This window comes from Eschrichtius robustus, chromosome 3, assembly GCF_028021215.1.
Source record: "Eschrichtius robustus isolate mEscRob2 chromosome 3, mEscRob2.pri, whole genome shotgun sequence".
NCBI lineage: Eukaryota > Metazoa > Chordata > Mammalia > Artiodactyla > Eschrichtiidae > Eschrichtius > Eschrichtius robustus.
The window spans coordinates 25,558,067-25,585,789 of record NC_090826.1 but is presented as its reverse complement, the minus strand read 5'-3'; the positions used below and the strand labels follow the sequence as shown (position 1 = coordinate 25,585,789).

Here is a 27,723-nt window from a genome sequence, read left to right as displayed (position 1 = left end):
CCCCGAGCCGGCCCGCCAGCCAGTCAGCGGGCGCGGGGGGCGGGCCGGAGGGCGCGCGCGCCGCGCCCCGCAGCGCCCCCTGAGGGGCGGCGGCGGGAGCTGGTTCCGGCTGCGCGCGCAGCGGTGGTGGCGGCGGCGCGATCGGCCGGGCTGTAACCGTCGTCCGTCCGGTAGCGGCTGGAGCGGCAGCGGCGGCCGGGCACGGCGCGAGGCGACGCCACAGGGCAGCGGCGGCAGTGGGGACAGCGGCGGCAGCCGGAGACGCAGCGGCGGCCGCAGCAGCAGCAGCAGCAAGACGGACTCGTGGACACGCGCCGCCGCCGCCGCCGGGCCGGGCCGGGTGTCGCGCGCCGAGGCTGGGGGGGAGCCGTCGCCGCCACCGCTACCGCCGCCGCCGCCGCCGCCGAGGTGACTGAGGAGAGAGGCGCCTCCTCGCTCCCGCCGCCGCCGGACTTCAATGCCCAGTCCCCAGCTCGCCAGCGTGAGTGCGCTGCTCCCGGGCGGCCCCCGCTCTGGCTCCCGGGGCCTCGGGGCAGGGGAGGGCGGGAGGCGCCGCAGCCATTAGTGCAGGCCCGAGACACGTCCCCGGAAGGAGGGCCGGGCCGGGGCCGGGGGCGGGGGGAGCGCGGCCGGGAAGCGTGGAGAGCGAGGGTGGGTGAGCAGGGGGGGAATCGCGCGTGTGGAAGGGGGAGGGACTAGTGTTGTGTGCAAGAATGTTGAGTGGGGGGGCGATGTGCGTGCGTGAGGGCGAGAGTGTGAGTTGGGGACAGGGCTAGTGTGCATGTGGGGGTAGAGAGCGTGGGGGGGAGAAAGTGTGGTTGGGGGGAGTTGGGGGCAGTCTGTGTGTGTGTGTGTGTGTGTGTGTAGGGGAGAGTGAGGGGGAGTGCGAGTGGGGGACGGTAGGGGGGACAGTGTCAGGAGGGTGGGAGGAGAGCGAGGGGGAGCGTGTGGGAACGAGTGAGTGTGGGGAGTAGGAGTGTGCATGGGAGAGTGGGGTAAGTGGGGGAGGGAGAGTTTCGCGTGCCTGAGGTAGAGTGGTGGGGGGGAGAACCTGAGTGCAGAGTGAGAGAGGTTGGGGAGAAGGTGAACGGCAGATGAGGGAGTGTGGAGGTGTGTGCCTGCGACTGTCCAGTCTGTGAGCCGGCTTCCTGGAGGCTCTCCTTGATCGTTTTCTAGGGCCATAGTGAACCCGGGTGTCCTGGGTTAGGGAGTTCTTTCCAGGAGCATCTTGTCCCTGGGTCCTTGGGTTCAAGTATGAGGAGAGGGTACAGAAGTCTGTTCCAGTGGCACTACCATCTTCTGGCCATGGGACCCCCCCCCCTCGTATTTCATGACATGGACATGAATTTCCAAATTTGTCAAACATATGATTGGCATCCCATCCTAGTCTGGGGTTCTGAGAGCTAACTAGAATTTGTGTATTGCACAGACTCTTTTGTAAAGTACTGTTAGTTTTTCAGGTGAGAGGTATTCTATTGTTAGATAAATTCAAGAAATGTTTTTTAGGTTTTAGCTCTTTCCTACCCTTCTGGAGGGAAGATTTTAAGAAGTAATAATAATGATAATAATAATGGTGTAACATGTTGATGATGAAGAAGAACCATAGGCTAGTTTATTATTTTCTGGAATTTTTCAAGAAATGTATTAAGTATCTAGCAGTTCTAGCATCATTGTAGGCATTCAGCAAATGCTTGTCTGTATGGAGTCACCAAACTGTAGCCATTGCTGGATTAAATATGGTGGTTACTGGCTGCCTTCCTCTGTATTACAGAGTAGTTTCAGACAGGAAGTGAGTGAAGTTATGCCTTATTCAAGGTGCAAAAGGAAATTAAGGCTTCAGAATGACACATTATTTTTTTAATACATTTACTTATTTATTTATTTTTGGCTGCATTCGTCGTCGCTGCACGCGGGCTTTTCTCTAGTTGTGGAGAGTGTGGGCTACTTTTTGTTGCGGTGCGCAGGCTTCTCATTGTGGTAGTTTCTCTTGTTGCGGAGCACGGGCTCTAGGTGCGTGGGCTTCAGTAGTTGCAGCACGCGGGCTCAGTAGTTGTGGCTCGTGGTCTCTAGAGCGCAGGCTCAGTAGTTGTGGCGCATGGGCTTAGTTGCTCCGCGGCATGTGTAATCTTCCTAGACCAGGGCTCAAACCTATGGCCCCTGCATTGGCAGGCGGATTCTTAACCACTGCGCCACCAGGGAATTCCCCAGAATGGCACATTATTAAGGCTTCATCATCACTTGCCAGCATACCATTATGTTGGTGAAGATAGAAGTTGATTGCTGGTATTCATTTTAAAAGTTGTTTCATAGTGGATAGTGAATGGACTAATCACTGTCATGGAGTTTTCCCAGATTCTCATGTTGTAGAAGTAGGGGTTCTTGATGAAGAGTACCTTGATATGGATTTTATACTGTAATGATGGGAAGTCTCTTAGAAGTTGGGAGTCTTTTCAATATAAGCAAAGAGTAGTGTGGTCCTTTTGGTACTAGACGTGATAGAATTACAAGCAAAAGCATTGGTGTGTAATTAGAAGTCAAATTATATTTTTCTTACAGTGTCCTTTTCTCCATCACTAGCATGCTCTCTGCTTTCAGAAACAGCAAATAGTATTGATACTGTTTGGTGGGGGTCCAGATTAATTAGTATTAAGTTCCTCCTATGTACCAGGTGCTTTTTATACTCTCATTCAGTTCTCACAGCTACTATTAAAAGGTGGTAGGTGTCCTCATTTGCATTCATTTGGCACATGTTGAGTGGTTTCTATTTGCCAGACGTTAGGGATACAGTGATGAGCCCTCATTGACTTACAGTGATGAGATGAGAAGATATAGAGACTCAAAGAGGTGAAGTAACTTGTCCCAGCTGGATTAAAAACCCAGGTCAGTCTGACTCCAAAGTCTTTGATTTTTCCACTATACCATCAACTACCCTCGCTAGGTTGTCTCTCTTTGAGGTTTCTCATCCACACAGTGACCTAGCAGCTTGTACAGATGAGAGATGTTGAAGGTAATGCAGAAGACTGAATGGCTGGAGGCAAGGAGATCATTTAGGAGATGCTGACTTGAGGCTCTTTGGGGCCTAAGTTAGGCTAGGCTTTTATGTGGGTGGAGATTCTGCCTTGGAACTCTCCTGGGGCCTTAGGGTGCTTTGAGACAAGAGTCTTATGAGGCACCTGGGATATGTCTGGGAGAGGAAAGTCTGATTAAAGAAACCCGGCAGCCTTTTAAATGTTTTTTTATTTTGGGGGAAAGAAGAAGAGTGTATTAATGGGGCTAAGAGTCAACCAGAAGTTGTCACTTCTTTGTGAAAGTCTTTCTCTTCAGCTTTGTGGGATTTTTACCTCAGGAGAATTTGAAGATCAAGTGAGAAAATATATATGAAAGCACTTTGTTAATTATAAATTGAACTACAGACTCAAAGTATTACTATCACTAAGACTTTTCTACTAATGCAACAGTTTCTTATATTTAGTAGCTGGAAAAGGCTACTAGCATTTTAGACCACCTATATAAATGAAAAATTTTTTAGAACTGCTGAACCCGGTATATTCTGACTCAGAACAGCAAAAGTCAAACCACTCCCTCCATGAGTCAGGCAAGTAATATTTAATTTGAACGAACCAAATTTATAGGCAGAAACCATTTACAACATCATTGAACTTTGGTGGCACTAGGGAAGAGTGAAGAGTAAATGTTTGAATGTTTTTGCACGTAGTTTCTTAAAAAGTCTGAAAGCCCCATGTTTATGTTTTACTTGAAAAGACATTTGTGTGAACAAGGAAAAACATTTATTTTTCTTAAGATGCAACTTTTTATTCACTTTGTCTTTAAAGATGGCATTTCTATATGAGGTAGTTACAGAACACTTTATGGTTTTGAGACACAAAGTTGAAATTGAATGGAGATTTATTTTATAGGGTTTGACTGTACTGTTCCTTTTTTGTTGGAATGTGGGATTGGTAACCAGTGAAGCCTCTAGAAAAAGCATTTACGAATAAGATGCAGATGAGCAGTACATAAATTTTTAGTTGTTGCTCTTGGAAGAGTGAAACTTAAGTTAGAGGGAAGCCTAAGTTAGGTTGATTTCTTCGAGTGCTATCTCATCAGCTATACTACTTGTAGAAGTTGGTGATCTTTAAAAATTTTGAGCAACTGGAAATCAGGACCCATAGTTTTAACGTAGAAGACTTAGTTATGTTTATTGAATTAGGGTAGTAGTTAGAGATTTTGAGGTCTTGGAGTACTTATGAAGTCCAACATTATGCTTTAGGTTTCAACATTACTGTCTTAAGAATCTTCTGTGTGCTAAATCACGAATCATATCATTTTAAATTCATAATAACCCTGGGAGTGAATAAGTGGCATTCTTCTAATTTTACAGATAAGAAAATTGGTTTAGAGATCAGTTGTTGAATCCTAGTTAAAGAGTATCAGTAAATAGATGGCAGTGGATTAAAAAAAATTTTTCCCCTTGGGGCTTAAAGTACTTAAGTCTCTAACCATTTTTTTTTTTTCCTCCCCAGTTAACTGTAGTCATTTTACAGGGGATTATGTAGGAATTAGTAGATGTTAAAGAAATTGCCTTTTCTTTGCTTGAAATTTAGTTTTTAGTTAGTTTTCTTTTTTTTTTTTTTTTAAAGGATACCTCAGTTACTTTTTTTGCTCTTTGGGGGATGTTGCTGCTTTGAGATTTTTCTCAAGATACTAGTTGGGTTATATAGAAACTGATGATGATTCTCGAAGTTTGTAAAGCAAGAGTCCTTGATGTTACAGTTTGGATAATTTTGTATCTTGGGTTTGTTAAATGAACAGTGGATGCCACCGATTAAAATTACTTGGGAAATGGTGATTTGAGTCTGTTAATCTGGAGTATTAGAAGAGTCTTTTATCTGTTTTCAACTTCAGAACTAGTACATATATACAGAGGTGTCTGATAGCTTTCTCTGGTTATCCTTCATTGTACTGACTGAACCACATTCTCTAGCTCCTTTGACTTCCTGGCCACTCTGTTGGGACTTGAAACCTTACAGAATTGCTTGGTGTAGAGCTCAAGTGGATATTGTATCTGAATCTTTTGCTCCATGGAGTTGTAGGGGTCTAGGCTAAACCAGAAACTGTCACTACTCTGACACCTCCATGAGAGAAGCTGCACAGCACTGCAGGCTCTGTCCACTTTCCACAGTTACCCTGTGGAGTTACTAGGACCCAGATGAGAAAATAACCTTTCTCCTGCACATGTTGAGGTGCTTTTCCCTGATCAGTCAGTATAGATTTACAGGGCATAAACTCTGCCAGAAAAATGGCTATGAGGGGTTGACAGATTATACCAACAGTTTTTGTGTGATTTGAATACAAATGTTTTTTGTTTGCCTGCACTGATTTCTTACCCGTGGGTTCTGTAACACAGCATCCACTCCATTTTAAGTGATCTAGAAACTAAATTTTATCATTTAAATATAAATTTACATTGCACAACAAACATTCTTTTTTAAACTGTAGAGAATTTTTAGATTAAGCTTTTCTGTGACCCTTTCTTTGCTAGTTGAGCCTGTTTTGAAAAAATATTTTGACCATTAGAACCCTCTTTACCTTTTAGAGAATTTAATTCCTTTCATGTATTTTTGGGTTGAAATTTCATTCTTCTCAGAAAATGTTAATTCTTTTGGCATAAAATGTGCACATGATATATTTGCTTTAGCAGATCAGATAAATTACTTTATATTTTTATTTCTGCAGTGGTCAAAAATGTTGGCTCTTAACTAATGTATTGTTTGACAAGAATTCAAATTCACAATCAAGTCCGCTTTCTTCTAGTCTTTTCGTTTTGAGATTTGAGCATAGGTTTTTTTTTGTTTGTTTGTTTTTTTCACTCTTTTACTGGAAACATTCACTAGGTTGTACCACCACAGTCTTTGTAGATTGGATTTATATACATATGTTGATATTTACTGTTTTTAATAGCAAAACAAATTGGTGTGTTTCCTTCTTTCCATTATTGGTGAAAAGCCTGTCATGAGGGAACAGAGTGACTGGTTAGTACAGAAGGATATGAGTCATCAGCAGGATTTGTCAGCAAATTGAGAAGGATATGATGGAGAAACAATAGATTCTAGTGACATTCTTCATTCTGCATGTGTGGTTACAAACAGGTTTCCTTTTGGTGATTGGTTTAAATTATTCAAATAATTTAGATCTTTCTGGATGAAGAGCGCATCAAATTTAAGTCATAGCCTAAACTCTGAATTGTTTTTCTGGTGAGATGAGATATTCATTTGGAGGTCATCACCAAGCAGAATTTAGTTAAACTTGTATCCATTTACTAGGAAAAAGAATTCAACAATCAGGTAGGTTTTAGTAAGCTGAGAGGCTATTTTTGTGAAGCTTGCTGGTAATTATGGAGCGGCTCAGTAGATCAGAAGATGCCCACCAATATGGCAATACTTGTTTTCTCTCAGTGAGCAAGGAGTTACTACTACTCTACTTTTAAAATTCCTAAGAGCTTTTATTGCATTTGAATTGGTCTAAAATTCTCAGCATGGTCAAGGCCTCCTCAGAGCTATCTAACCGAAGACTTAGTTCCTTTCTCAAGTCATGCTACCATGGCCTGTCTCTATTTCTACCAGTCTTGTCATAAAAATTTTCCCTTTCCTCAGAAGTCTTAATTAATCCTACTCCATTCTACTCATGCTTATTTTGTGTCTTCAGAGTATGTAGCATTAATAATGAAATTTTAATGCTCATCATCAAATATTTTTCACCCACGTTGATTCTTCTAGGATTTTGATCCTGGATGGTGATTATAATGGTATGCAAAGAGAGCTCCACAAATGCTTGTTGTAAGATTAGATGGGCTGAGTTTTAGTATCACTCAGAGCTGGTATATTGTCCCTCATCTCAGTAAGCATTTGGAGGAAGAGGACACGAAAGATTAAATTTTGCATTCTTTAAGTGAGAAGAGAAGGAAAGTGAATCCATGTTGAACTAAGCTGGTGAGCAAAGAATAATAACCCCTTGACATGGAATTATAGAGGTATTTCACCATTTTTACTTCATATTCATATGTAATGTGAAACAACTGCTTTAACTGTATGGTTTCTAAAGACTTTTGAATGTTGTATTTTATGAAAATAAACATCAAGTCATTATTGGGCATTTCAGTTAGTGGGTAGACAGTATATTTTAAAAGGCCACCAGCAGCTCCAAATTGAATTATTTGGGTTCTTGTCTGTTTATCTTGTACTAATACTCAGTGCACAGAGAGATGGCTGTGAAGTATAATGTGATTTATAAGAAACAAGTTTAGGAGAGGAAGTGAAGTGTAACTTACTTAGGGGAAACTTGGACCAAAATGCCCTAACAGCAGAAAAATTTCTGGGGCTCAAACAAAAGAATTTATGCTGACAAGATGTAATTTGGAATGTTTTTATTCTGTATCCTGTACATAGAGAGCTTCCTTCCCCCCTTTTGGTGGTGGATACTTGAACAGGACCTTTAAATATGCTCAGTATGTTAGACAAAATGGGGAAACGAAAGAGTTAAGCTGACCCATAAACTGCTAAGTTCTGAAACATACATTTTAAATAATGCTAACAATAGCCTGGAAGTTTTTGCTTTGCATGCTGCTCCTGTGCTGTAGGTTATTTTGAAAGGTGATTCAAATAACCTTTTCCCAAGTATCTGTTTTGCAACCTCAGGGAACTTGCAGCTGTTACAGTCATTCTAACTGTCCTGATATAGCTCAGAAAACATTTCAAAGTGGTGTTGACAGGGTGAATTCGGGTGTCCTTTTGGATTTTTACTACTGAGTTTGCTTTATTACAATTGAAATTCAGAATCTCAAATACATTTCTTTATTAATGAAATAATTCAGTGGTTCTTGAGTTAATGTATGTATAGTGATGTTGGAAACTAAAGTAAAATGATTAAGACTTAAATTGTTTTCCAGGAAAATTATTTATCCTTTTGAGATTAAAGAAAGATGGAGGGAAAGAAGAAAACAAATATTAGGATTTAAGTTTATGGGAATGCAGCTGAATTTGAGATAGTTCTTTACTGTATGAAGGAGGTTACCACAGTTTTTTAGGAAAAGAAGGTGCTTAAACTTTATAATAAAGAGGCTTGGGAGTCTTGAAAGGTACATAAACTGAAGTCTTTGAACATAAAGCCCGTGGAGAGGATAGTCCTGATGATACCTTTCCTTGGAAATGGAAATATGAATGAATAGAGTCAATTTAATAGAGCTATTTAACTTAATTTTTAAAAGATTCACTGAAAACAATAAGATAATGTTCCATACTAGAATGGTGTTGTTAGGATTTTTAATGTTTTTACTGGTATTGAAATAATTTTTTAGAAAAAGTGAAAATTGGCCATAGTGCTGTTATCTTCATTTAAATTTTATTTCTGAAAGGAAAAATAACATATTTGGACAAAGAGTTTCAGCTGGGGAATTGCTAATCTTTAGAGGAACAATGGAGTACAAAATTGAAAAGTAAATATTTTCAAGTGTGGTGTGAAAATATTTAATGCAATTTTTGTCTTACAGTTATTTGTAGAGGTAGGAATTACCAGAAAAGGACAACTACTTCTAATCGCCAGGGTACATACAAATTTGAAAACCACTCCCTTTTCATTTGAGTGGGAACAGAGCCCACGGGACTTCAGAAAATAACTGTCACTGTTCTCAGAAGCAGGTGTGATCTGTTGGTTAATTGCTTTCCTTTCCTTTCTGAGTGGCAGGCCATGTATGTCCTGCTGGTTCTGAAGTGTTCAGATATTTTCCCACCATCAAGGTCATGCTTTCTTTTTATAGAACTGATTATTGATTTGTGTACTGGAACTTGATTCTCAAGTTCCCTCCTTAAATGAGGAAGTGGAAAAGTGGGAATAACCAAGGGAGTAACTCTGAAACTTTTTTTTAGCAGTAAGAAGCGTGTTGCTATTTTTAGCTTGTTTACAGATATTTTGGATCATAATTTCTGTAGAATTTAATGATACCTCTTTCCTTATCAATTCCCCAGGACTGCAGTCAGTAGGGGAAGAAAACTAACATTAATTTGAATGGTCTAAGTTCAAGGAGCCACATGTATTCACTTTTAGTATGATAAATGCAACAATAGAGGGGATGAACAAAGATAAGTAGTACAGAGAGTAGAGCTCTTATTTCTACAGGGCTCTGATGAGTTGGGAATAGGTATGAAAGTAAAAATTTCCAATTTGAGATCAGTTAACCAGGAGGTGAGTTTTTTTTTTTTTTAATTGAAATTTAGTCGGTACAATATGTTAGTTTCAGGTGTACACATAGTGATTAGGCATTTAAATACATTGTGAAATGATCACGTCTATAAGTCTAGTAACCATCTGTCACTGTAAAAAGTTATTACGATATTATCAACTATATTCCTTATGCTATATATTACATCCCTATGACTTATTTTATAACTGGAAGTTTGTACCTTTTAATCCCCTTCACCTACTTCACCCAGTTCCCCACCCAGAAGGTGAATGGTTTTTTTTTTTAAAATAAACTTATTTATTTATTTATTTATTTATGGCTGCCTTGGGTCTTCGTTGCTGCCTGTCGATTTTCTCTAGCTGTGGCGAGCGGAGGCTACTCTTCGTTGTGGTGCGGGGACTTCTCATTGCGGTGGCTTCTCTTGTTGTGGAGCACGGGCTCTAGGCGCGCGGGCTTCAGTAGTTGTGGCACGTGGGCTCAGTAGTTGTGGCTCGCGGGCTCTAGAGCGCAGGCTCAGTAGTTGTGGTGCACAGGCTTAGTTGCTCCGCGGCATGTGGGATCTTCCTGGCCCAGGGCTTGAACCCGTGTCCCCTGCATTGGCAGGCGGATTCTTAACCACTGTGCCACCAGAGAAGCCCCAGAAGATGAGTATTTAATTAGCAATGTTGAGTTTTCTTTAGTTTACAAGTCTTAATCTCAAATGGTCAAAATGCAGTAGATACAGTAGTACTTTACAGAGGAATTTCCTTGCTTTTCTTTCTTGATGGTTTTGAAGATTTTATGGTCTGTTGTCTGAATAGTCTGTGAATATTCGGTCAGCCTTCTGCGAGTTCATAATAGTTACTCAGGGCCTTGACTTTTTTTTCCCCACAGACCCCATATCCAGTCTGTGGACAAATCTTTTTGGGTTCCACCTCAAGGTATATCTTGAAACTGATTCATATCCTCTCTACTGCTACTACTTTGGCCCAAGCTACCATTATCTGTCTCCTGGATTATAGCATCAAGTTCCTACGGATCTCCCTGCTTCCACCCTTACTACTCATAATCTGTCTCCATATAGCATCTAGAGTGATCCTTTTTTTTTTTTTTTTTTTAAAGATTTATTGATTTATTGATTGATTGAGTGATTGCTATGTTGGGTCTTCGTTTCTGTGCTAGGGCCTTCTCTAGTTGCGGCAAGCGGGGGCCACTCTTCATCGCGGTGCGCGGGCCTCTCACTATCGCGGCCTCTTTTGTTGCGGAGCACAGGCTCCAGACACGCAGGCTCAGTAATTGTGGCTCACGGGCCTAGTTGCTCCGCAGCATGTGGGATCTTCCCAGACCAGGGCTCGAACCCGTGTCCCCTGCATTGGCAGGCAGACTCTCAACCACTGTGCCACCAGGGAAGCCCCTAGAGTGATCCTTTTAAACGTAGATTGTCACTCTTGCTTGAAACCTCTTATTTTTCTCTGAATAAAAGCCAAATACTTCTGTTGGCCTGTAAGGCTCTCTTTTTATTTCTCTGACCCTATTCATTCCCTTGCCTTATATGCTCCAGTAGCACTGGCCCCCTTGCTGTTCCTAGAACACTCCAAGCATGGCCCCACCTCATAACCTTTGCAAGAGCTAATCCTTCTGCCTAGAATGCCTCCTCAAATATCTATTTGGCTCAAAACCCCAGGCCTAGGATAAAAGGTCACTTTTTTCATTGAGGCATTTCCTGCTAGCCTTATTTAAAAGTGGAATCCCCTCTCCCTTCTGACACTGCAGATTCCCCTGCTTTGCATTTTTCTCCATAGCAGTGGCATGTTTTATTTATCTTTTTCTGCCTGCTAAAATATAAGGTCTATCCTGACAGGAATTTTTGTTTGTTTACTGCTCTTGCTGCCCCTATAAGAATATATGATACATATTATGTATCCAATAAATATTTGAATTTATACATTCTTAACTGGCCAAATTGCAGTGTCTAGTCCTTCATGAGAATGAATTCTTTACTGTTGACAGATTATTCATACTTATTTTAAGGGAAATGCAGGTGTCTTCAATGAGGTGAAATGAATTTGTTTTAGGAAAAAATTGTTGCAAGGTGTTAGTCTTGTATACCATATTATGCTTTCATGTTGTCTGCTTGTAGAAACCACGCTGACTCAAATTTGCATGACTTCCTGTAGAATTTCTGGTAAGAAAAGTAAACAGTAAATGTATACTTACTTGTTCCTCAGACCTTTGCTTTTAGATTTTATTTTCTAAGATCTAGAGTTCTTTTGTACATTTACTTATAATGTACTGTTTGTAATTTGGTGAATACTGGCATAACCTATCAAATTAGAGGGTTATTGCATCATCACTTTAATTTGGAAATAGAGGTGATTTCTCAGTGGAAAGCTTGTTGTAAGTGGCTTGACAGGAATTTTAAAAGGATGCCCAGTAAGTGTGGGTTACATTAAATGGGGCTGATTTTGTAAAGTTCGTTCATGCCCTTGTATTCTCTGTATTTATATTTGAACTTAGAATTACAGTTGCCAAAGCAGGATCTGAATTTTACTCCATAATTTAGTATCTTTAACAAAGAAGAAAGCTGTCTTTCTGGAAATGTGTAGGTACAGGCTTGCCAGGGACAGAGGGACTAGCCCTTTTGAGGCTCTTTGTAATCCAGTGGTTATAGCACTGTTAAGGATGTAATTAAATTGTAAATCATTGTAGGTTCTTTATCACCCTAGAATTAAAAATTAAAGGGACTTCTCTGGCTGTCCAGTGGTTAAGACTCTGCATTTCCAATGCCGGGGGTGTGGGTTCGATCTCTGGTCGGGGAACTAAGATCCCGCGTGCCACATGGCGCAGCCAAAAAAAAAAAAAAAAGATAAAAAAAAGTTAAAGAAATTAAGGTAATAAGTGTACATGGGAAAAAAACAGAAACTGTTTAGAAGGTATATATTGTAAATCATGCTCCTGGCCTGAGTGAAAACATACTAAGTACTCACAAATATTTCTATATATACTGCTTATATTATCATGTACCTTGCTTTTTTCACTTATTAGTATCTCTTAGCCATCTTCCCATATCAGTTTATATAGGTGTTTTATTCTTTTTAACCTCTCCATGGTTTTCCGTTTTAACATTGTGCCATGATTAAGTGATGGATATTGTATTATTTCATGCCTTTTGGCTTTTGGTTCTCATCTAGGTAGATGTTAGCAGTAGAGCATTGACACTGGATATTTAAACTTGTAACATACCCCTCTTGAGAGTTTTAAGTAGTCTCTGTTGTGTTATTGACTTAGTCTTACTGGCAGTGCACTGTCTTAGCTTGGTAGACCTCTGCTTGCTTGTTCTTCTTCCAGCACCCTTTCTTCATTCTTCTTTATCTTTTCCCCTTCCCTCTTTAATTTAAAAGGATTTCTCTGTCACAGACCATCGTTTCTAATCCTTCAGTGAAGTCATATTCTTTTGTTAAAAATGGAAATGTTGCCTAGGAAATGGGAATTCCCAAATTCAACATTTTAAAAGTTAGATTCTATAAAAGATAAAGGGTGGAGAGAATATTTGGATGCGTATTTGAATTTGATCACTGTTATGTGTCAAGTAAACCAGCCTCTTCCATCATCTGGTAAATTAAAGTAAAAATCAATTTTTACTTAAGTAGGTAGAGCAGAATCAATGCCAGAGAGAAAACTTTAGAAAAAAGTTTTCCAGTAAGGTATACAGGTGCTGAGTTTATGCTAAAATGTATGGCTCTGTACTGTTGAGTACTTTCCAGCTGTGGTAGGTTGTTTATGATTTTTTTTACAGACTGTTTGCTTTGCATTCTTATAGGTGTCACAGAAACTAACATTAGTTTATCAGAATTGACAGGTGCAAGAACATTTAACTGTTAATGTATAGTTGAACTCCTGGGGGAGGGGGAAGGAACAGAAGCTTGCTTTTATCATGCATCTGTTAACATTGATAGAACATAGTGTTTAATTTGGCAGAAATTCCTTTGCTGGAGATCTCAGTATGGTATTAAGAATTGAAAATCTGGGAACTCCCTGGTGGTCCAGTGGTTAGGACTCTGCGCTTTCACTGCCTGGGTCTGGGTTCGATCCGTGGTCAGGGAACTAAGATACTGTAAGCCATGCAGCCAAAAAAAAATAAAAAGGAATTGAAAATTTAATAATAAATTATCCTTATCCCTGGGAGTGGTCCTTTCAAATTGAGCTTGGAGGAATAAGATGGGATAAAGGTTGTTCTGTTTTCTGAGAAGACAAACACTGATGACTGGGTAGAAAACTTAATGCTAGAGCTGTAACCTTTTAAGCCTGGCTGTCACTACAATGCTGGTCTTTCAGTGCCTTTCTCAGCTGACACACATCTTAGCTGCCATAACAGCATTAAACCAAAGGGATTCAGACAGGTTTGAATTTCCTTGTGTTTTGCTCTGCATTGCACGCAAACCATTGTTCTTTGAGTAGTTATTTTAATAATCTTTTCTCCCCTTATTATAAGGTCACAGAGTTGGAAATGAACATCCAACCAAATATTTGAAGAAAAGTTACACTGTCATGAATAAGATTATGACTTGAAAAATATGTGGATACCTCCATTAGTCAGAATTGGAGGGAAAATAAGACCTGGGTTCTTGTCCTTGATCTGCTGCTAATTAGCAGTGTGGTCTTACTTAAGTCTTTGTAATCTCTCTGGATCCCAAACAGCATCTTTTTTTTTTAAAGGTCAGTGTATTTGATCTCTTAAGTTTCTGCCAGCTTTAAGATTCCTTGACTGTACAAGGAGTACTCTATGAAATGTGTGATCTAAAGTGGCTGTGTTTTAGGGTTACAGTTAGAATTATGAGTTAGATTATGAGTTGGGAAGGGTGATGGTGTGTATTATGTTTTTGTTAGTTTGAATGTAGAAGTTTTGTGTTTTTACTGTAGTGGATAACTCATTATGCTGAGGTATTGAAGTTCTTACAACGCCATTTTGAATTTTTTGCGTCTCTCTCATATTTTAGGAATGTTTTAGTTTTGCGCTTGTGTCTATGGTAATATAATCAGAAGTATATAATTTACAAAATAAAATGCCATTAAGCATATCATAAAAAGAAGACTTGAAGATAGAAGATTAAGCTTGAAAGTTTGAGGCTTAGGTTTGTTCTTATCTCTTTCAGTTTCTTCCTGCAGGTGCCTCTGTAGTCATTTTCTTTCATTTGTCTGGTTACAGTCATCTTTTTTAGAGTTCTAAATAAGCATTTATTGGTGGCTTAGGGAAGAGGCAAGTAGAAGAACTTAGACCTTGTCCCTATTTCCAGAGGAATTTATGATTATGTTGACACTCTGACTGAGCCAGCTATACAGATTACTGTGTTTCAAAAATTCTGCCACTTCTCTTCTTGCCTTGTTTTGGTAGGAATTAATATTTGGGCAGGGGACTGCTGTGAATCATTAACCTTTGGATGCTTTTGTACTCTTGAGGTAGTGATGTGAGAAATAATAAAAAGATAAATTGGACTAGAAATGAGAGAATGGGGTTTATATATTAGCTGAGTCAGCTGGAATTGTGGTACCTTGGAAAAAATACAGGACTTTTCAAAAGAGTCTGAATTTGGGCTCAGCTAATTCATTCACCTTAGACAAGTCACTTTTCTGATCCTCTTTCCTCATTCTTCATAGGTAGTTAAAAACTACTTAGAGTTGTGAGGGAAAGAAGATAATTTTTTGAAAGTGCTTTATGAACTGATATCATAAATGGGGCCAATGCATATATTTTGGATTGAAAGAATTAAATCCTCAAAGTGGAATTTTGGTAAATATCCTTCATCCATTTACAGATATAATTTTAACCAAAGATAGTTAACATCAAAGCAGAAAAATAAGGAGATCATTTGATGTGAACTTTATGAAAAGAGTCCATGGAGTGAAGTTTTAAGTATCTTTTAATCATTTAAAAATGATTTAAAATGATTTTAAAAATGACTTGAGTTAGAAATAATCTTATTAGTACAGAACTTTATTGAGCCTCGTTTTGAAAAAAGGAAGACATATTTAACTTCTTTTGGCTGCACCATGAGACGTGCGGGATCTTAATTTCCTTACCAGGCATCAAACCTGCACCCCCTGCAGTGAGAGCACGGTGTCTTTTATTTTATTTTTTTTAGTATTTATTTAATTTATTTATTTGGTTGCGCTGGGTCTTAGTTGTGGCAGGCGGTCTCCTTAGTTGCGGCACATGGGCTCCTTAGTTGCGGCAGCCAGGCTCCTTAGTTGTGGCTCGAGGGCTCCTTAGTTGTGGCATGCAAACTCTTAGTTGCAGCATGATTGTGGGATCTAGTTCCCTGACCAGGGATGGAACCCAGGCCCCCTGCATTGAGAGCTCGGAGTCTTAACCACTGGATTGCCAGGGAAGTCCCAAGACGTACTTAACTTAAATCTCTGACTTTTAAAACTCTTGGTATATACTTCTGTCCTATTCTTGGTAGATGGCAGTAGTTTAGAAGTGGCGCCATTTCAGATGTCTTTGGGCTCATAAAGAATGTATTCTTGACTTTGGGCATTGTGTTTGCTGTCAACCTCCAGTTCATTTTCTTTATGCTTTTCTCCTCCAGGTTTTTCGTTGGAATATACGTTGCACATTTATGGCGATTCTGAGCGTGAGGGCAGACTTCTGCCAGGCTCAGCACAGCGTTTCTGCTGACAAGTGAGCTTGGAGGTTCTATGTGCCATAATTAACATTGCCTTGAAGACTCTGGACACCGAGACTGGCCTCAGAAATAGTTGGCTTTTTTTTTTTTTTTTTTTTAATTGCAAGCATATATCTTTTAATGACTCCAGTAAAATTAAGCATCAAGTAAACAAAAGTGGAAAGCGACCTACTCTTTTAACTTGTGTCACTAGTGCCTAAATGTAGTAAAGGCTGCTTAAGTTTCGTATGTAGTTGGATTTTTTTGGAGTCCGAAGGTATCCATCAGCAGACATTGAGGCCCAAATTGAATTTGGATTCAAGTGGATTCTAAATACTTCTGCTTATCTTGAAGGGAGAAGCTTCTTAATAAACAAGTTGAATAGAGAAAACACTGATCGATAATAGGCATTTTAGTGGTCTTTTTAATGTTTTCTGCTGTGAAACATTTCAAGATTTATTGATTTTTTTTTTTTTTTCATTTTCCCCATCACACTCACACACGCACGCTCACACTTTTTATTTGCCATAATGAACCGTCCAGCCCCTGTGGAGATCTCCTATGAGAACATGCGTTTTCTGATAACACACAACCCTACCAATGCTACCCTCAACAAGTTCACAGAGGTAAGATTGTAGCATGGTCTACCTTTTGGATTGAGTTTTAGGTAAAATCCTGTTAAAAATTAACACCACTGTAAAGAAATCTTTTACCACAAAGCCATTTATTTCTGTGATTGGAGTATGGGTGATATGGATCCTGTGGATCTTACCAGTCTTTGTTTGAATTGAGTTGAATTAGTTAAAACAGATTTTTAAAAGAACATTTATGGAATTTGAGGAGATCTTAGAGATTGTCTAGTACTGTGTTTTTTCCTTTGAACATTATTAACAGTTCTTTTGTTACAGTTTCAATAATAAAGCTAATTAACATTTATTGAATACTTAGTACGTACCCAGCATTACAATAAGGAATTTTATGCATTATATCATTTACTCCTCACAATAACCCTATGAGGTATAGGTACCATTATTTCCCTTATAGATGAGGTAACTGAGGTTCAGAGTGATTTAGTAATTTGCCTGAAGGCACACAGTATGTGGTAGAACTATCTCTGACACTAAAACCCATTTCTTCCTCAAATGCCCTAACCACTTTTGATGAAAAGCTACCCTAGAACTACTTAGCAATAGGAACCACATTATTCAAGGGTCCAGAAATTTAGGGGAAGGAAAGGTATTATAGGTAGCATTTTTATGTCAGATCCTGCATTTTTTCTATTGGTAGTATTACAGAAACATTTTGTACTTTATTCAACAGGCATTTGAATATAAGCTTTTTAATCATTCTCAGATTGTTCAGTCTCAATGATTTCTGTTGATGTATTTATGGAGTAGACTTAGAGAGCTAGATGAACTCCTAGGGATTCTAAATCTACCTCTCTCACTTTACAGATGGCAAAACTGAGTTCAGAAGAGGTTTTGACTTGCTGAAGGTCACAAATATTTACCATAAAAAATTGCTACTGGAAACTTTCAATGAACAGCTACTGTGGAGTTCATTTTAATGGGATTTTATTTGTATTTTGAAATTTTTAAAAATTTCTGACTCATTATATAACATTAACAACTTTCCTCAGTCTTTTATGAGAAGGTGTTTCTGTGAATAATGAAGTCCTTTAGCAATTAAAATAACTTTTCTCTTTAGATAACCAGATGATGGACACTTCTTGTAGGATATCACTGTCCTGCTTATTTATATTTTTAATTCTCTGGGCTTCTTAACTTTGTGTACACAGCGTACAAGTTAATTCCAGGCCGGTATGCCCTCAGGTTGTTCAGTCACCTTTAAGCCTGGCTGAATTACATGATACTATTTTCAGCCTGTGGATTCCTTGGTGGTAGACTCCTGCAGCTATAAAAAGATGTCGGTGGCCTCTTGAAGTTAGTTAGTGACTGGATTAGGCATTACTGTAGGAAAACTTTTAAAGGAGCAAGACTTCTGGCTGTAATTGTGTGTTACTTGACTTTGTAATATAATACCACTTTTTAATCTTAATTTCAAAATTGCTTTTGTTTCTTTAAATTATAAAGAGCAATATGTACTTAGTACATAAAAATGAGAAGATAGAGATAAGCAAAAGACAATTTAAAAATACTGTTAATACCTGGCATCTAGATGTTTTTTTCTGTATTTATGTATATATTTATAAATATACATATAGATAGGATCACACTGTGTATTTTAGAAAAATTTCCCCAACCTCCTTAGTATTATTTTTATAGCTGTCATAGTATTCTATATGGATGTGCTATACTTTCTTTAACCATTCACCTGTTTTTGGACCATTAATGTTTCTGTCTTTATACCATCCCAAACAACCTGTGCTGAACATGCTGGTACCTAAATCTTTGTGTATATCTTTAATTATTTCTTTAGTATAAATTCCCAGAAGTAGAATTTCTAGGTCAAAGTGTATGCATGTTTTTAAAGTTTTTGCGTTATGCTACCAAATTGCCCCTTACAAAGGTGGGCCTTATTGATGCTTCCACTTTGAATGCAAAAATGTCTATTGTATATGTTGTTAGAACGAGAATGATTTTGATCTTTGTCTGAGAATGAGGTCTCGTTTCAGTTTATAAGAGTATATTTTTAAAGCTTTCATTGCAGATTCTAAAAACAAGTTTCCTTATATTTGTTTTTCTTTAAAGGAACTTAAGAAGTATGGAGTGACAACTTTGGTTCGAGTTTGTGATGCTACGTATGATAAAGCACCAGTTGAAAAAGAAGGAATCCACGTTCTAGTGAGTGTGTAGTGTTTTAATTTTTCACTACAAACAAGTTGTACCTTTCAAACATAGATATTTTTAAAACTTGGCCCTCATAGTTTGCTTTTTAAACCTACAGGAGATACAGTAATCATAGCAATCTGTTAAAATTCCTTTGGATTGGCAGTTTTGTTCATTTATGGCCTTGAAGTCTACAGATGCAGAGTATTTTCAACAAAAAAGGCAAAATTTAGTGCATACTTATTTCAAGAGAATGGAAATTTCATTTTTTTTTCTCTAGGAAATTAATGTGATACCTAGCTTTTGTTTCTAGGCTACTGGTTTGAATCTAACTGAAAGTAGTTTCCATCAGACATTCTTAAATCACATGGAAATATTCTCTCTTGCTTTGCAAGTACAAATTGGTTACTTAATATTTTGTGGATAACTTGTAGGGGACAAAAAGGTGGGAGAAGAGCATAAGTAGGGAGAGGGAGAAGGCATCTTGCCCCAGAGTAATTAGCATAGTTTCTGATACTTTTTGGTAGGTTTCTAAGAAGCATTTGTTTGATTAGATTTCTTTCATAATTCAGTTTGAATATAGTGATTGGAATTATTTTGAATTAAATTTCTCCTTGGCCCCTAAATATGCTGTTTCATTATTGGAAACAGGAACTTCAGATTAGGTAAAATTTTATACTTTATTCCCTAAAAAGTTGTCTAAATTACAGTAGCATGTATTGAAATGACCTTGTAGTCTTAGCGTCTTAGAGCTATTTGACATGGTTGTGGGAGGGCATTGTAGTGCGAAGAGAACTGAAGAGTTTTGAAGTAGTTGGGTAGGAAGAAAGTAATAAGGAAGATGATGGTACAAGGTTATGTTCCTATTTTTTATTGAGAGTTAGTTCTGTAGTCTTCATTGCATTGGTTAGTAGTTGAGAAGGCAGTTGATGCAAAGAAAATAAATGTCCTGTTGGTAAGGCAGTTGTCTCACATCTGATGCATAAAGTTTCCTCACTTCCACATTGGTGAAAACACAAAAATCAAATAGCCAAACGTTATGTTTTTTAAAATGTATTTTAATAGTATGGCATGGTAATAATACTTTGCTTGCATTCCTATTTCTAAATGACTTTAAGGTCCCCTGGCTGGAAATCACTGAGGATAAGTATAAACATGTATAAAATGTAGCCCTGTGTTTAAAAAAATAAAAACAGAATATTAAGTTATGAAATTAAACCAAATACAAGTTCCTTTTCCTGTATTGTATGTTCTTTAATGGGTAGATGAGAAATCAGTTTGTCTTGACAGTTGGCAGGGTGAGAAAATGAACTGCAGATTGACCGTAGTCTGAATCAGTAATGTTGTTAAACACCTTTATGAAATAGAAATGAACTAAAGAACTTGAAGTAGTTTGTAGAAGATAATGGTAGATCTGGGATTTATTCCAGGCCTTTAAATCTAGGCTTTTGTTTTAAAGAGCTGTGATCAGATAAAACTAAAGGTCTAACTAAAGCTTGAAAAAAAAACAAGGATATTTAGAATTAAGCTTGGAATTTCTTTTTTTTCCTAGGCAGAATTTTTTTTTTTTAATTTTTTAAATAAACTTTATTTTTTAGAGCAATTTTAGGTTCACAGCACAACTGAACAGAAGGTACAGAGATTTCCCATATATGCCCTGACCCTACCCATGCATAGCTTCCCCCATAATCAACATCCCCCGCCAGAGTGGTACACTTGTTACAACTGATGAACCTACACTGATACATCATCATCACCCAAAGTCTATAATTTACGTTAGGGTTTGCTCTTGGTGTTGTATATTCTAGGGGTTTTGACTAATACATAATGACATGTATCCACCACTATAGTATCATACAGAGTCGTTTCATGACCCTACAAATCCTCTGTGCTCCACCTATTCATCCCTCCCTTCTCCCTAATGCCTAGGCAGAAATTTTAGTTTAAGTTGGATTGCTAATTTACTTTTGCTAGGTGAAGAGGGTTTGGAACACTTTATAAGAGGATATTCCCAAAGTGAGACCTTTCAACCCTTTGACCAATGTTCTTGTAAATCAGAGGCACATTGGAAAAGACTAATGATGGTTTCAGCCATGTCAGTTTGAAGTTCAGATGCTTCTAAATGACTGCTTTAGTGATTGATTTTTTTTGGATAAAAACTACTTGTATTAGTAAGTAAAGCATATTTCATATTATTGTTTCTTAACTAGATGCATTTTAGGGAGTTTTAGAGGAAGTAAGCACTTGACTAAGGTACTTACTAGTTTTACTGCTATTTACAGTTAAACTCTGTAGTGACATTTATAATGATAACATTGACAGCCCTTTACTTATGGGGCGTAGTTGGCAAACATAATGTGCTGTCATGGCTAATGGGCTCCATGAAGTGTTCTAGTGGTGCCAGTAATGAGTGCAGAATCAATTTAGTGCTCTGTCACTTTTCCCTTTTTCCTTCTCTAGTATTTTAAAGTGTCCTTATCCAGTCTCATTAGAATAGTATTATGTTAAAAAAAAAAATTCCCAGTGTCTTTGCATTTCTGTCCTTGAAGTTAGATGGGACAGAGGGTATGATGCAACATGTGAATGTCCCTTTCCCCCTTTCTTCAAAATGACTTGTGTTGGTTTCTCAGGACCTTGTGCGAGGTAACAAGGAAGATAAATCCCTGCCTGTATTGTGAATACACATGGGGTTGGTCTTAATTGAAAAACAACCCAAATCAATGAATATAAAAAGAGAAGGGAATACTTGAGGAAATGGTTTTCATTTCCCCAGGATCATATCATGTGGCACTGTACTTGTAAAATGGGATGTGTATAATTTAGGCAGAGCTTTAAAAATATTTGCTGCTTGACTTTAAAAAAAATACATACGTAAGCCCAAAGATGGTAGTATGTTTCTATTATGATCTGCTGTTGGAAATTACTTATCAGAGAGTCTTTAAAGAAAAGACATCATAACTTAGAGCTATTTGGGGGTAATCCTCAAAAATATTTATATTCTTAGAGACCAATGAGATACCAGTTGGTACACTTTGCCAAAATGGACTTCTAAATCTTATTGACAGGTGGTGTGTCCTCTCTTACTTTGTCTTGGTTTTAATTTTAGTTTTCTCTATTATGTCTAATTACTGCTCTGTTCACATAAAATATTTGAAGAATGCTAGCCTCTTATCACTCTGGTAAGAGATATTTCCAAAGAAAAAGTTTGATGCTTGTGATGCTGGTTGTGTATGCTTCATTGAGAAGGCTAAGTTGGCACACTTGAATTTTGATCTTGGATCATTTTTCAGAAGTGATCAGAATTGTGTGTTTAAGTATAGGTACATGGGGCTTCCCTGGTGGTACAGTGGTTGAGAATCTGCCTGCCAATGCAGGGGACACAGGTTCGAGCCCTGGTCCGGGAAGATCCCACATGCCGTGGAACAACTAAGCCCGTGTGCCGCAACTACTGAGCCCGCGCACCACAACTACTGAAGCCCGCGAGCCTAGAGCCCATGCACTGCAACGGGAGAGGCCACAGCAACGAGAAGCCCACGCACCGCAACGAAGAGTAGCCCCCGCTTGCCGCAACTAGAGAGAGCCTGCGCGCAGCAGCAAAGACCCAATGCAGCAATACAAACATACATACATACATACGTTTAGTAAAAAAAAAAAAAAGGTACATGTAGTACAGTTAGTGCAATTAGGCCTGCCCTGTGTATGCAGCTGTTGTGCATTAGGATGTTAATTCTGGAGAAAATATCAATTTAATGTAAAAGACCTTTTCCTCCCAGGATTGGCCTTTTGACGATGGAGCACCACCCCCTAATCAGATAGTTGACGATTGGCTAAACCTACTAAAAACCAAATTTCGTGAAGAGCCAGGTTGCTGTGTTGCAGTGCATTGTGTTGCAGGACTGGGAAGGTAAGCTCTTCCCCTTTTGTCTGTGAATTCATTATCAAAAATTTCACTTTGATAGAAACTGCATTTATTACGCTGAATATTAAGTTGCCTGAAAGGAAAGGAAATGAGAGCAAAAGCTGGTGTAATGATTTCTCAAAATAACTTTTTATGTTTCATTGTTTGTCTGAGTCTGGGTTTAGTGGGTGGTGGTTCATAAGTTGTTTTGAAACTGGTTTAATGTAATTAACTTATCTTTGAGCCAAAAATACAGTCTTAATTCAATATGTTTTCTTTTTCTCCATTTCCAGTAATCAAAGGTTTAGGTGTTTGAAATGGGCAACAAAGTTAAAATAACTTTAGATTTGAAGAATGTGTACATGGTTAATTTTAGATTGAGATGAATGGAAGTTAATAGATGAAGAGCAGATGGTTGAACCTTAAATTTTTGAAAGGAAATGTATGGAGAATGAAAGCTGACTTTGATTTTAAAATCTTTTTCCTTGAGCACTGCATGGAATGGTGTTGCAACACTCATCAACAGTAGATTAAATGTCAATTTATAATGTGCACTTTGACTCCAAACATTAATGCAAGCTGCTGTTGCCTCAAGGTGGTGGTGACTCAGGCTGTTACCTCTGCTCAACACTTTTGTTTGCTATTTTCCTTTTTTGCAGTTTAGTGTTGTACAGTTCTTCTTCAGGGTCAGACGTCTCTAGTCCTTATCCTGATTTGGGGCAGTTTTTTAAACTAATAGCTATCCTAGTTAGGTAGTCAGTCCAAAGTTAGTGCCTTATAATGGGCTTATTAAAAACATCATTTCCTTTGTTATATTAATATATATATATAGAAAGCAATTCCTAATTACGAATTCTCTGCCACTCTTCTAGCTCATGGAAAGGATTTTGTTGAGGAAGTCTAGCACCTCTTTAGTATTTGATGAAGAGATGATATTAAAATTGATTTGTAACGAAAATTCTGAGACACTCAAGATAATCCATTTGGTCATTTACTATGATAATGGTTAAAGATCAGTGGATTTTTGGTGACATAAAATGATGTGAAAATTTGAGATATAATGTGATGATGTTTTAAAGAGTAAAGATCTCTTAATAAAGGTTTAGAATTTTGTACTTTACTAAAAATAGAAAATACCATAGAAGCTATAATGATTTAGATATTTTTACTATGTAGAAAAATATCAGATATTTTAGTATACAGGAACAATGAAAGCTCAGGCTTTATGTAATTTTGGTAATACGTAATCCTGGGTTGTAAAAAATCCTTTAATTCCAAAGACCTGTGGTTATTTACAAATGAGTTTATCTCTGCAGGGCACCTGTGCTGGTCGCACTTGCTTTGATTGAATGTGGAATGAAGTACGAAGATGCAGTTCAGTTTATAAGACAGTGAGTATGAAGTTTTATGTTCAGAAACACATAAAGCAGGACTTCCCTGGTGGTCCAGTGGCTAAGACTCTGAGCTCCCAATGCAGGGGGCCCGGGTTTGATCCCTGGTGAGGGAACTAGATCCCACATGCCATAACTAAGAGTTCTTATGCCTCAACTAAAGATCCTGCATGCCTCAGCAAAGAGCCTGCGTGCCACAACTAAGACCTGGCACAGCCAAATAAATAAATAAATAAATAAATAATTTTTAAAAACCACACAAAGCAAAATCATACAAGAGAAAGAAATTATAAAAAGTACCCATTCATAGTACAGGGTAATTTGCTGTCTTTGGCTTAAAATATTATTTGAAGATATCAAAAATAGCAAGTGCTAAAGAGACTCACAATAACACTACTGGCTCCCAGATTTAAAGATTTTCTAATTTAGGTGGCAAATTTGGACATTGTAGAATATGTCCAGTATATGACTTGAACACCTAGGAATCTTTAAAATGAATAGCTAGGTAGCTGAGTCTCAGTGATCTGGTGCCTCTTTTAATGGCTGTCCAAAATGCCTTCCAAATGTAACTCTCTGTGACAAAGAGGAAAGGAAGAAAAGGAGTAGTTAATCACCTAGGATTCTTAAGTGACCTATTCAGTCACAGAATCAGGATGGTAGTGCCCAGACAGAATCTTGACAGTAGTCTGGAATAACAGGCCATGCTATTTTTTTGTCCAGAATTCTTTGGCAATTATTGTCTTGCCCTTTCCCTTTCTAACCTTTTCTTAAAAAAAAAAAAAAAAGAGAGAGAAAGAAATAAAAAATGACTGTTTGTGACAAAGGGCATGAAATGTATGGTAGCAGCTCTAGGAAGATAACATATTTCAAGGAATGCCATCTGTGTCTGCTGCTTCATATAAATACTTCCTCATTTATCCTAAATACTTGCTGCCATTTCTAATATGAAGAATATATTAATTGGGAAGAGTATAGTCAGATGTCTCTGGATTAACCATTCTGATCTTTATTAAACGATTAATAGACTCTAATGAGAGTTAGCAAAGAAAATTTGTCTATTTCTTCTTTTAGGAAGGCACACAGAAAGTTCATGTTTCAGTTCAGCCCTTTCACTTAGGAAGTGATGTTGTATGGGAAATATGTTGGTTTTCAGCTGTGTAGAGTTAGAAAGGCCATAGGCCATAAATACACATTTCAGTGAATCAGGCAGCTCTTTTTTTACATGATAAAGTGTGCCATTCTTGTATTTTCAGAAAAAGAAGGGGAGCATTCAATTCCAAACAGCTGCTTTACCTGGAGAAATACCGACCTAAGATGCGATTACGCTTCAGAGATACCAATGGGCATTGCTGCGTTCAGTAGAAAGGAATGTATACGAATGCTGACTTGATCGTGGCATTTAGAGGGAACTCTTGGTACCTGGAAATGTGAATCTGGAATCTTAACTGTGTCATCAAAGTAGTGATGGATTCAGTACTCCTCAACCACTCTCCTAATGATTGGAAAAAAACAAACAAAAAAGAAATCCCTCTATAACGTGAATAAAATGTTTAAGAAAAGAAAAAGAGAAAGAAAAAAAAAGGATTAATTTAGTGAAGGATGATTTTGCTCCTAGTGTTGGAGTTTGAATTTCTGCCAGAATTGAATTATTTCAAAATCTCCTGTCTTTTTTAACTTTCTCAAAATAGGTCTCTAAGGAAAACCAGCAGAACATTAGCCTCTGCAGAACCATCTGTTTGGGGAGCACACTCTTCCATTATGCTTGGCACATAGATCTCCCTTTTGTGGATTTCTTTCTTTCTTGGGGGCGGGGGGGAAGGCACAGTATATATTTCCCTTCTTCTCACTTTCTTCTATCCCTCTTTTTTCCCCGGATACAAGTTGTAGATGAAATAGGAGAAGCCCATGTTGCTGTAGATGTGCGTGCAGTCTGGCAGCCTTAAGCCCACCTGGGCACTTTTAGGAAAAAAACAAAACAAAAAAACACCAAAAAAAAGGAAAAAAACAAAAAAAAAGGCAGTGGCGTATATAGTATATGATCCAGGTGTTTTTTAGTCTTTACTGATGATGGGGTATTCATGTTAGTTTCTTTTCTTGAAAACCCTATTCAACATTAGGCAAAGTAGCCAGGAGCCTTTTTTGTTTTGATAAATTTGTGGGGAAATGGCATTTTAAGAGGAGTCTCTCAAAGAACTTAGCTGAGAGTCGAATTCATCTCTTTTCCAACCAATGAAGCTAAGTGGATGTCCCAGAGATTGTTGTTTTCGGAAGGGGAGTACTCCAGGCCGTCACTAAAGATATGTCCAGGCAGAGCATTAGCACACTTTCTACACCTTGTAGAATTGTGGGCTGTAGCATTACTCTGATTTTCTGTCTAATGATGTCAGAGAATGCTGTTAGTGTAAAGTTTTTATTTTAGGACTTATTTGTACTCTGAATTTTCAGGAACAGTCAAAGGAGTAGCAGCAAAGACACAATATTTTAGACTTGAGAAATGCCTGTAATGGGTATTTCCCAAACTGCCCCCTATATGTACAGTTCAGTTTAACCACTGATTGCCTTGTTCTTTTCTTACTAGGTTCTTTGTGAGATTAAAAAAAATTTTTTTTGCTGGTTCAAAACCAACAATGCCTAGTGAGTATGTGTCCACAGGCCATAATAGGGTAGAAGAGAGACATAGAGCAGCTCATTGTGTAGCAAAGCGACTGTGTGGCTAGTGCAGTGGTGTAGTATCATTTCTGCAGATTCTTTGCTGGGTTCAATGTACTGATCTAGAAAAGCTGTTTTGCTGCTCCTTTGCAGTTGTGACCAGGCTGCATTGACAAAGCAAGTTGGAGGATACCATCAGGGGCTCTTGCACTCTCCATCTGAATATTACATAATTAATAGTGCTCTGCTTCTAAGGATTTGAATAAAGTCTTACGGTCATCTTGTCCTGTTGGAATTTGCTGTGCAGAGCCATAAACTTCCCATTTTGTTAGGATCAGCTAGGCCAGTAAGAATGGACCGGGACCTTGTTTCACACTGATGATACCTCAGATGTTGGCTGGCTATGTGAACTGCCTATTTCCTATGCCGAGTTGTTTTGATTTTTAAATAAATGAAAATCTGTAGATTCTCTTCTCCCCCATCCCAGAAAACAAAACAATATAATGCTTTTTGAAATTGTTTCTAGGATTTTAAAGTGAAAAATGATGGTACTATCCAAAATTCTTTATTTCAGAACCTGACAGTAGATTCCTTTAACATAGGCTCAAGATCAAAACAGCATACCCTCTAAGCTCAGATAGACTGTTGACTCCAAGGGTTTTGATCAATACCAGAACAAACCTTTTTCCTTTGACATGCTCTGATTTTTGTTGTTTGGAGGGAGGGAAGGAGGGAGGGGGAGAGCGAGAGAAAGGGAGAGTGAGCGTGTGAGAGTGTGTGTGTGTGTGTGTGAGTGAGCAAGCAGTATCCACCAGTAACAGTGCCTGCCTGAGTTAGGAAAATTACATTCCTGGTTCTGTATGAGGAGAAGGGTATATAAAGCAACATGAAACATTAGCCCTCATTTTGTTTTAAATTACAGACTAATGTTAATTGTTCTCAGAACTGGATTTTCTTCAAAATTAAACGTTTTTTTTTCTTTTGGATTTAATGAAGTATTGCTAGCTGAAGCCAGTTTGACATGGTGAGAGAGATGTCAGACTGATGAAAGGTGTGCAGCCTGATTTAAAACCAAACCCTGAGCCCTTTTAAAGAACAATAAAACATATTTTACATGCTC

The 27,723-nt window shown here is 38.4% G+C and overlaps 1 protein-coding gene across 1 annotated transcript; it reads left to right on the top strand.

Moving 5' to 3' along the window:
• The first annotated feature begins 332 nt into the window (after window positions 1-332).
• On the top strand, window positions 333-27,723 carry PTP4A2 (protein tyrosine phosphatase 4A2). Its single transcript, XM_068539382.1, has 6 exons — window positions 333-481; window positions 15,802-16,502; window positions 18,588-18,680; window positions 22,439-22,569; window positions 23,880-23,954; window positions 25,208-27,723. The coding sequence occupies exons 2-6, from the start codon at window positions 16,407-16,409 to the stop codon at window positions 25,314-25,316; spliced, it is 504 nt and encodes a 167-aa protein (XP_068395483.1). The 5' UTR covers window positions 333-481; window positions 15,802-16,406; the 3' UTR covers window positions 25,317-27,723.